This window comes from Centruroides sculpturatus, unplaced genomic scaffold (assembly GCF_000671375.1).
Source record: "Centruroides sculpturatus isolate CEXI.00-Female unplaced genomic scaffold, Cexi_2.0 scaffold1527, whole genome shotgun sequence".
Taxonomy (NCBI): Eukaryota; Metazoa; Arthropoda; class Arachnida; order Scorpiones; family Buthidae; genus Centruroides; species Centruroides sculpturatus.
Window position 1 is genome coordinate 52,284 of NW_019392614.1, and position 10,802 is coordinate 63,085.

General features: G+C 32.1%; 2 protein-coding genes across 2 annotated transcripts in view; one reads left to right on the forward strand and one right to left on the reverse strand.

The window, feature by feature from the left end:
- LOC111617708 (putative nuclease HARBI1) overlaps positions 1–8,112 on the forward strand; it is a 14,518-nt gene extending 6,406 nt beyond the window's left edge. Inside the window, exons 2-3 of the mRNA XM_023358999.1 lie at positions 6,590–6,723; positions 6,798–8,112. Of these exons, the coding sequence (XP_023214767.1) occupies positions 6,590–6,723; positions 6,798–7,602 (939 nt within the window). The 3' untranslated portion in view covers positions 7,603–8,112. The remainder of the gene's footprint in view (positions 1–6,589; positions 6,724–6,797) is intronic.
- Positions 8,113–9,213: 1,101 nt separating this feature from the next.
- Positions 9,214–10,800, reverse strand: LOC111617707. Its single transcript, XM_023358998.1, has 5 exons — positions 10,689–10,800; positions 10,435–10,610; positions 9,994–10,173; positions 9,535–9,922; positions 9,214–9,461 (listed from the first exon to the last, which is right to left on the reverse strand). Exons 2-5 carry the CDS (start codon positions 10,523–10,525, stop codon positions 9,245–9,247), a joined length of 876 nt encoding a protein of 291 aa, XP_023214766.1. The 5' UTR covers positions 10,526–10,610; positions 10,689–10,800; the 3' UTR covers positions 9,214–9,244.
- Between the last annotated feature and the right edge of the window lie 2 nt (positions 10,801–10,802).

A 10,802-nucleotide genomic window follows, 5' to 3' on the forward strand; every position in this document is an offset into this window, starting at 1 on the left:
GAGCAATGGCAATGTCGAATGGTGACACTCGGTAAGTAATCCTACAATTTTTTGTTTATAGCGTAGTTTATACGGATTATTCCCAAAAAATATATACGTATTTTGGAAATGTTGAGTCGGATTAGTCTAGAATCGATTAATTTTATGGAAGAAAATCTTTCAAACAGCCGTAGTCCGTAAACTTGATACGTGTCGGGTTGTGATTGGAAGGATTCGTAAGAAAGCGGATTCCTAGAGAATGGAACGTATCTCTATCTTATAGGGGGGTCGACTGTAATAAAATTAATACAAATGCTGCTAATACTAAAAATAAAATAAAATAGTCAAATATAACAAACAAATTGTGAATACTAAATATTAATACCTCTAACTTAATAGACAAACTGTTAATCTATACTAATATTATAAAGAGGTAATGTTTGTATGTATGTATGTAAGTTTATATGAAGCAGGTAATCTCATCCGATTTCAAAAATTCTTTCACCAATATTTAGAATGGGACTTCAGGGTGGACATAGGCTGTATATTATTCCGTTAAACATGAGAGATGGACAGTTCTTTACAGTAAGCCTTACGGGGAAGGCTTACCATAAAGAACTCTGCTTCTATTTATACTATTTTAGATGCTGTTTTTTGCGTTTTAGATTGCATTTTAATAGGGTACGTCAACAGAATGTACACTAAGAAGGGATTTTTCGATATTCCCCCCACGGGGGAAATGTTATACATTTATAATAGATACATTTTGAGCCACAACAAGGCGTGGCAGGAGCTGCTAGTACTAAATATTAATATTGCTTACTTAACTATACAGAGATTTTCTACTATAGAGAAAATTTGTAGTAAAAACTATACAGAGTTTTTACTACAAATATTATTAAAGTTCCTGCCCTTATTTTAATTTTTAATTGCAAACTTTGATGCGGAAGAAAGTCCCTCTGCATCTCTTGCGTTGATGCAATTTCCTTTAAGTTTGCTTCTATAAATTTCTAATTTTTCAGCCGTTCTTGCCATTTGTATTGATTTTATTATTTACAAACATTATTTGGCTATTAATAGCGTATATGTTATCGGTTATTAATATTTATACTTTGTATTTTTAACTTGTTGTTCTATTTTTGAAGTGTTCTAATTAACATGATGATGATCCATTGATTAGATTGAAAACGTTTGTTTTAAGAATAAATCTCTCAGCGAGTGATCAGGTGTTGATTAAGTCATTATTTTCTGTTGAGTACGCTTTGGTTGTTTTTCTTTCGGATAACTGAAGTTTCGGATAACCGACTTTCGGATAAACGACGCTCTACAGTATTTAGATGAGCAAACATTATTTTAGAACTGTGAAGTTATGAATTATTGGAGAAAGTAAACCTTTCCCTTTGCTATTACATAATAAGAGAAAATATGTAAAGAATCGCACGCGAAATTGCGTAGTATAGTCGATTATCGTAAAATCGTCGAAATAATGTGAAAATAATGTTTCTTATACATTATCGCTAAGAAAACTTGTATTGACTTCCACCCTCAGATAACTCATCCACTCACCTCCTAGGAGAGTAATTAAAGAAGTAGTGTAACTAATGGCAATAACTTCTCACTTGCTGTAGCTAGAAAACGGTGGTTTGTTTTGTTTTCAAACAAAAGATGTGGGTGACTAATTAATCTACGATATTTTAGCAAATTTTCATAAATAAATTAATTATTTTCTGTTTTGTTCGGAAATTTAAAATTTTATCATAATTTTAAATTCGTGATAAACAAAAAACAAAACAACAGTAAACTGTAATATGACTTTGCTAGAAAACAAAAAACAGACTGAATGTAGCGCCAATTTGAAGCGAGATACCACAACTGAAACGATACTTGTATCTGTAAAAGTGTATTATGAAATATATTTCTAAAATATTTAAGAAAAAAACTTTATTTCATTTATTACGTATTATTCAGAAACGAATTGTCTTTCACGTGACAAAAAAATCTAAACGGATCACGTGACACGCTCCGCTGTTTGGTGTACAGAGCTAAATTTCCTTGAAAACAGCTGTTTGTCAATGTTCGCAGGTTATTTCCAAGTATGTTTAAGGGGAAGACAGGTTTCTAGATAGATGCTCATCATATACCGTAAGCAAACAAATATATCCATAGAATATCGGTCATTCGTAATGTTTGTATAGAAGGGGACCAAAAAAATGGTAAAAAATATAAGCTTCCATTGGATGTATAATTTCAAAATTTGCTGAGGTAATAGAAAACATCCAATAGAATATAAAATAAGCTTTTCCCGAGTAATATAGTGCATAGAACGTTTACGAGAGATTTTTGATTGTTGCAGGAATATACTGGGGCGAGGAACTACGCAAGCGCTCGTGTTGCCCGAGTTTACTCGGGATAGAAACTAAAGGTACACCCATGTACCAAGCATCAATCTGCATTATTTCCTTAGCTTCTGTTGTCCTATCCTAAAACCCTCCAGTTATAGGGAAAAACAATGGTTTTAGGCTATAACTTTTTCCAGTGAAACTTGTGGAGCAATGAGTAATAGCATCAGAATACAGTGTAGTTTTACCCTAGATTTACCCTAAATATGAGACTACTCGAAACATTACTCTGAGAGATTGAAATTACTTTAGAAAAGAGTAATTACTCTAGAAACGGTAGCACGGGTCAAGAATGAACACAATACAAACTCAGCAAGTGTTTGCAATGTGCCTGTTGATAAGTTACAACCTATCCTTCGTATTGTGGTTGCATCAGCTAACGTTCAGAACGCGTTATGGCTTTTCTTAGTCACCACAACGAGTAGTGGTCAAATATCATGAAAGCCACGATGCGAATTTCGCTTTCTGATGGTTTGAGTTAGCCACAACGCGTTTTGAAACGACCAAAACGCGTTGTGGTCGGTTTTTCGCTCAATGAGCAATTTCGGTCTTTGAACCTAACATGTATAGGCTTAAATAAAACATTATTCACGACAGCTGACGAGTGTCAGTTGCTATCATCGTAATTAGACTTTACATTTTCGGAGATTTTCAAAACAATGGGCGGGAAAACACTTTGTTTCTGGCTTGGGAAAGCTGTGATTAATTTCATTTAAAATTCCATTATCTATATATATAAATAAGAATGTTTGAATGTTTTTCGTTTGTATGTTTGTTCGCTATACGCGCCTAGGCCATTCCGCCAATTGCTACGAAAGTCGGCAATTACGTTTTAATACCAACTAACTTAGATAATGCCAGACATCCCATCCCAAAATATCTATTGAATTTATGTAAATCAATTACTTTCTTTTGCCATGTGATTTGCTGATTTACAATGTAAATGAGCAAATGAAATGTTTGAATCAAAAGTAAATCAGCAATTACATTTTCTTAAATTTAAATCGTAAGAAAATATTCTAAAATACAATTAATAATAAAGAAAACTCCCGTAAGTACGAATTCGTCTTATTTGACGTCGTTACCTGGTAATGTCGACTACGTGGAATCAAAAGTGTTGTCCTGTGAAAAGTCTATAAGAATTTAATTTTACATACGTAACAACTCGAGTTTTTTCACTTCTAAACGGTACTTTCTGAATTCTAATAAGCGTCCTCCATTAAGTTGATAATACCATCGAACTCTGGTAGTTAGTTTGTCGGGGGTCGGGCATGGTAAACGGGCTGGAGTTTTCCGGTTTTCTTCACGTTAGTAACACTTAAATAAGAGTTCAGCTTCCCATAGAAGTCTTCCCGGGATGCATTTCCCTCGGCATATCGCTTACCTGTCGCGTTGCCCTAACCAAATAAACCAAACTACTGTAATTATAACCAGCGCTTATTTATTGTGACATCGTCGCAATGCTGGGTTGCAACTTTTCGTTACCACAGTCCACAAACTTTAAGGCCATTCGGTTTATCACGAAATATTAACGTCTTCTGAGAAATCTCTTCTTCTACTTCGTAAAAAATATTTCTTTTGATTTTTTCTAATGTAATCGTCAACGAGATTTTCTTCTTCAATTAACACTATAAATAATTATCTTAAATATAAAATATTGCCTCTGTATATGAGAATTCCATACGCTCTCATTCATTTAGTCGAACGTTACTAGTAAAAAACGAAATGCTGCACAGTAAACCCATTTATCGTCGTTTCCGTTCTGACAAAGTACGAACCGATCCGAAGTTGACACCAAAACGGATACGAAGAAAACACCAAACGACACGCTCCTTTCGATTTCATCTTAAAAGATTTGGTTCATCACGAAACAACTTGGCATCCATTCATTATTATTGTTTATTTAATATGGAATGTGCCTATCCACGTCACGCAGCGCAACGAGTTTACAAACTTTCTGAAACAATTGTTTGTTTCGCTCGAAAAACTCTAAATGAAGAGAATTCACGAAAGTTTGAGTTTGCAAATGTTCCAGTTTTTGTGCAACCAATTTGCCCAATTTCAAAGTATACAAAAACCGCGAAGAATGAATTTCATTTTGTTTAGCAAAATTCACATTACAGTGAATTTCATTCAACACGTTTTGCCACATGTCTTGCGACGTTGCTGGGTTTGTTGAAGGGATACGGAATTCAGAGAGGGTGATTAAAACAGTGGTTTCAGTAAATAAAACCTGCATTTATTGACCCAGGTATTAATAATAATGAAACTGTAAGAACAAAAATTGCTCGGATCTGCGGATCAAAGATAAAAGATCATTCTTCTTCCATTCCATAACTTTGGTGTTTCAAATTTCGCAAAAACAATACTGGTGCTCCAACCCATACATCTAGGTGATGAGGTAGGAGTTTAGTTGGTTCCGAGGAGTTTAATAACTTCACCTAGTACATTCGTCAAGCATTCGTTTTTAGATGCCAATATCGCTCACGTATGTTCATTTGTGGTTTATGTAGTGTTATTAAATTAGTATCCGGATCTTTATTGAATTCGCCATGGCCAAGACGCAAAAGTTATTCAGCAAATTTATCTGCAGATCTGTCTTTCGATAGATGAACTCTCGTAATTGTTGACAAAGACTATTTAATTTGATTTTACAGTTACGATGCCTTTAGGCAAACATTAAGCTACTTGGCAGGTGTCGACAGCAAATTTCATGCCATATCAAATCTCTTTTATAAGTTTCGAATTTGAGGAATAACAATAGTAATAATAATGATGCTAATGATACGGTAAAATAATAAAATAACTTTGTTATACATAAAAGTAAAAGGGCAAAGGCAAGATCTTACATCGCGCAACTCTTATGCCTGGGCCGTGTTCAGTAACGCAGAACAACTAAGAATTCTGAGTGGCTTAGTGGGCGGAGCTAAGAATGTTCTGACTAAGACCTTGTGACAAGTGAGCATCATTGAACGACTATTCTTTGTTAGACAGCTAGGTAAAATGGCGGACGAAGTGAAAATTATTATTGCAACAATTGTCGCAAACGAACTAGCCGAAAACGATGAAATAACGAATACAATTATTCAAATGGAAGGTACTGTACGTCAGATCTAGACGAAATGANAAATTTTAGAAATGTTTAAAACAACAATGTAGAACATAGGTGGTGAACCTTTCTAAGTCTGCATGCCATATGATAGGCATACTTATCATTAAAGGTGTTCATGCATGCCAAAGATTTAGACCTTGAATAACAATATTTAAAGAAACAAAACAAATATGCTTAGAAGAAATGTAAAGAATCTGATTGAAAAATGCCAATTGGGTGATAAACCAAAATTGCATGATACATTATGTGTCAGATGATTTCTCTCAAGTTGCACATGTTTGCCACCCCTGATCTAGAGTATGATTAAACTCTTGCAAACTTGTTAGTATTTAGGGTGGTCATAAAGTAATTTGACCAACTAATGGCAATCTTGGGAGTGTAGAAAGTGAGGAATCTGTGAAAACTTTTGCAGTGTAAGTACAGAGTGACATTCACTCATGATACACGAAAATAGGGGTGGAACACACATCACAGTTATAGTAGACCTGGACATGTTTTCAGATGAGGGAAAAAATGGGAGAATACATGCTTTGTTGAATTCTGCTCAACATATGCTTTTATACTCACAACTGATGTCACAGAAAGCTTCAGTTATGATGCTGCCACCTCATCTTTGAACCTGTATGGGTCTTCTGTCATGGATATTGGTTCACCTGGGCCATGTTCAGTAACACAGAACAACTAAGAATTCTGAGTGGCTTAGTGGGCGGAGCTAAGAATGTTCTGACAAGTGAGCATCATTGAACGACTATTCTTTGTTAGACAGCTAGGCAAAATGGTGGACAAAGTGAAAATTATTATTGCAACAATTGACACAAACGGACTAGCTGAAAACGATGAAATAACGAATACAATTATTTAAATGGAAGCTACGTCAGATCTTGACAAAATGAATGAAGCAATCATTAATTTTAATCAAAGAAATGGACTATTATCGTCTGTTAAAATGTATTCGGAATCTACTATACCGACATATGATGATTTTACATATGTCGAAGTCATTTTAGAATGAGTAGACATTCAATCCAAGCAAGTTTCAGTTTTAATTACTACTTTAGCTATATTCTAAATATTATCTAATTTAAAAAATTATCCATAGAAACTTCTAGAATTTGTTCAAGACAATCTTCAAACTTCTGAAACAGATGGTATAGGGAAGAATTTAACAACAATCCCAGTTATTAAAAAAATTCTCATAACTGTATGGTATCTTGCCAATCAAGAAAGTTATAGGTAAATAATAAGTAATTAATTTAGTTTCTAAAGCGTTTTGATTTTAATATAAAGAATTAATGTTATATTTTCAGACAAATTGCAGACAGATTTCGGGTATGGAAAAGTACTGCTCATTATATAATTTCTGCTACTATTAAGGCAATTGCATCACATCAGCACGATTTCATACAATGGCCAGAATCTCATCAATACAAGTCAATTGCAAATGATTTTGAATCAAAAAGACACTTTCCAGGAGTTATAGGTGCCATAGATGGTACATATATACACTGCAAACCTCCAATGAATGGTAGGAATGCTTTTGTCAATTGCAAAGGTGATCCATTGATTATTCTCCAAGCAATCTGCAATTCAAATAAAGTATTTTTGGATATATTTGCAGATCGAGCAGGTTCTACACGTGATGCTCGTGTATTTCACACCAGTCCTCTTGGTCAAAGATTAGCAAATGATCCTAACTTTATACCCTCAGATTACCATTTACTTGGTGATTCTGCTTATCCATGTACAGTTAATTTATTGACACCTTTTAGAGACAATGGTCATTTATCTCCACAAGAAAAACATTACAATTATGTACACAGCTCAACGCGTGTAGTTATTGAACAAGCATTTGGTATTTTAAAGGCAAAATTTCGCAGACTTAAATATATAGACAAAACACGCATCGACTTAGTCCCTAATGTTGTTATTGCATGCTGTTGTTTGCATAATTTAATATTAAATACAGATGGGAGCATCTGTGAGTGTGATATTGAGGAGGAGGAGGATGATGATGATGATGATGATGATAAAGATAAATCTTATCAAATTATGAATGATGATTCAGTTTCAGGAAAATCAAAAAGAAATGAAATAATGAGACTGATAATATAGAAAGTATTGTACAGTACATGAAATAATGCATTGAATTTAATACTTGTACAAAGTTGTAGAATTATGGTTTTCTTTAAAGTTTTGTAAAATAAAATTATTATTGTAGTAATAAACTGTTTTAAAAATTATACAGCATGTAAATTCATTGTATATTATAGCAGTTATAATAGCAGTTATACATATATACATAAAAAATGAATACTCCATTAGATTTTATCTAATGGACACCTTGTCATGTATTTCTCTTTGTAAAATACTGAACCTAACAAATTTGATGTACCAATTGACTGGTTGATTATGATTGACTTGTTGGTCACCTGTTATTAACATAAGTTTTATTTTAAAGTATAAAAATGTTTTAAAAAGTAAACAATATATATGTAGAACAATTTTTATTTGTTTCCAAGCAAAAACATTTTATTTATTTTAATTTTTCTTCTAATATATTAACTAGTTTTGTTAATATGTCAGTTCTTTTCCTGTTTTCGTTAATATTCTCTTGCAAGACTTTTGCCATGCGATCCTGATNAAATATTTAAAATATGATCATATAATATGTATATTATATGTTGTTTCACTTGCACTTTTAATACATTCAGAATTTTTGACAAAAATATTTTAAAATTTTCAAATATGTTACTTATTTATTCATTTCAATTGAAAATTAAACATAGAGTCAATGTGGGTAAATATGAGACAGTTGTGAAATTCGACTTAATCTGATTTGTTTTGTACTAATACAAAATAAAGCTTATTTAGTGCTTTTTAACATGTAACTTCTGAATGAAAATGATTATGGCTCCATCGAGTCTTTTTAATTTTTAAGGAACACTACAAAAATAGATGAACTGATAAAAGTCTTTTTACCTAACTTTAGCTCTATATTCTGCAAAAGACAGATATTTAATTAGAAATTTGTATGTAGTATATAAACAGCTTTCAGCTCCTAGTTGTTTTTATTGCACGTATCATCTTTTGTCTGAGTTTTGTGCATTTCAAAATGAGACAAACCAGATTTTATTCAACAGTCATTAATTAATTTCCACAAAATTCTTTAGTTGTGCTGTATCAAAGAAAAATATATCTTTGTTCTTGTAGGTGTGAGTTTTGAATGAAATAATAAAGATGCCAAACAATTATCGGAAAAACTAAGAAGTAGGGTCAATGTGGGTAAATATGAGACACTTCAAAACATGCATATTTAATCTTATCTACTTCTAAATATCATGGAGCAATGTTTTATACAAAAATGTCTTGCATTTAACCTATAGTACCTCATTATTAACCTCCATGTTGGCATAGGCAAGTCCTTATGGTGATGTAACAGGTCTCACATTTTTCATCTCCCGGTGTCTCATATTTTACCTTTTGAAAGTAAAATAGGAGACAAGGAAAAATTTTTTGCTCAACATTTCTCATACATACATAAAAAAAATGAATACTCCATTAGATTTTAGTGCCATCTGTACACCTTGTCATGTATTTCTCTTTGTAAAATACTGATCCTAACAAATTTGATGTAACAATTGACTGGTTGATTATGATTGACTTGTTGATCACCTGTTATATAACATTGTTATTAACATAAGTTTTATATATATGTAGAACAATTTTTATTTGTTTCCAAGCAAAAACATTTTATTTATTTTAATTTTTCTTCTAATATATTAACTAGTTTTGTTAATATGTCAGTTCTTTTCCTGTTTTCGTTAATATTCTCTTGCAAGACTTTTGCCATGCGATCCTGATGCTCTGCATCAGTTTTTGCTTTTTTCCTTTGATTGTTCAAGATTTCTTTAGCCCATTCTGGCATCTTTCCTTTTTTCTTTATTTTTTCTTCTGTTTTGTTGTTTGATGAACTGTAAAGAACAAAGAATGTTATAATATACATTATAAATAACAGCTTAATTATAAATGATATAAATTGCTCACCTAATTTCAGAAATTGTCTTGTTTTCTTCTGTTTCATTTTCATTGTTTTGTTTTTTATTATCAGAAGAATTTATAAGTTCTGAAACCGGTACTACTGTTCCTGTATTTCCCAATACATCATTTAAAAGGTAAAAGTATGGCCAAGATATTCGACCTCTTCCTGTTGAATTATTGTTATCCATAATTTTTTTATAGGTTACACCTAGGTTACTCCACTTTTTTTGGATGTTTGTCCATGACACATGGAAACCTTTTTTTAAAATAATGTTTGATATATCTTTCCAAACTTCTATTTTTTTTTTTTTTCTTGGTTTCTGGAAATCTAACATTTTTTCTCTATACGTTTCAATTAGTAGTAATATACAGGCATGTGTCCATACAAATTTTTCTGAAAATTTATTGAACAGTAATTATAGAATAATAATAACATTATACTAAATAATGAAAACTATATTATACCTTTCGAGTTTGCCTCATCTTTAGGAATTATTTCATTTCTTTCACTTAATCCTATATTATCAGAAAGTTGGTTGGAACTAAGATTTTCATGATTTGAACCTATTTCTTTATTTTCTTTATTATTATCTATACAATTCTGCATGTATGCAGAAAGAAAATTTGCATCTGAAGAACACATATCTATAATGAAAAAAAGTTTTTATTCTAGTACTGTACATAATAATCTAGAATAAAGTGAATAGTGAGACTTAATTAATTATAAAAAGTACTAATTGTCTTCAAATTAACTATTTTATAATAAAAATAAACTAGAATCTGTGAAAGTCGTTCTTATTAACAGAGTATTAATTTACTTAATGGGTGTAATTACTGTTAATTTAAGTGTTTGAAATAAATTATTGTGGAAGTTATAAAAAAAACAAAGAAAAGTTAATATCTTACCATTAAAACTGTTAGCCTCTTGTTCACTCATTGTTATAACAATTTTATGATTGTTATAATAAAATATGTTTTGACCAACACGAGCAGCCATCTTGTAAATCGTACGAGACAAAAGCAATAACGTCGCTAGCAGAAGTTAGCGTAGATAAAAGACGCTGACTGAACTAGCAAGAATTCTAGCGGTGGGAGGAGTCAAGCAGTAATTAGAAACGAGTTTAACGCAGCACAATTGGACTTAGTAAAAAGCGCCCTACCTTAACTACCAAGAATTCTATAGGTGGGAGGAGTCAAGCAGTAGTTAGAAACGAGTTCAACATCGCAGCATAACTAGACTTAGCAAGAATTCTGCGTTACTGAACACGGCCCAT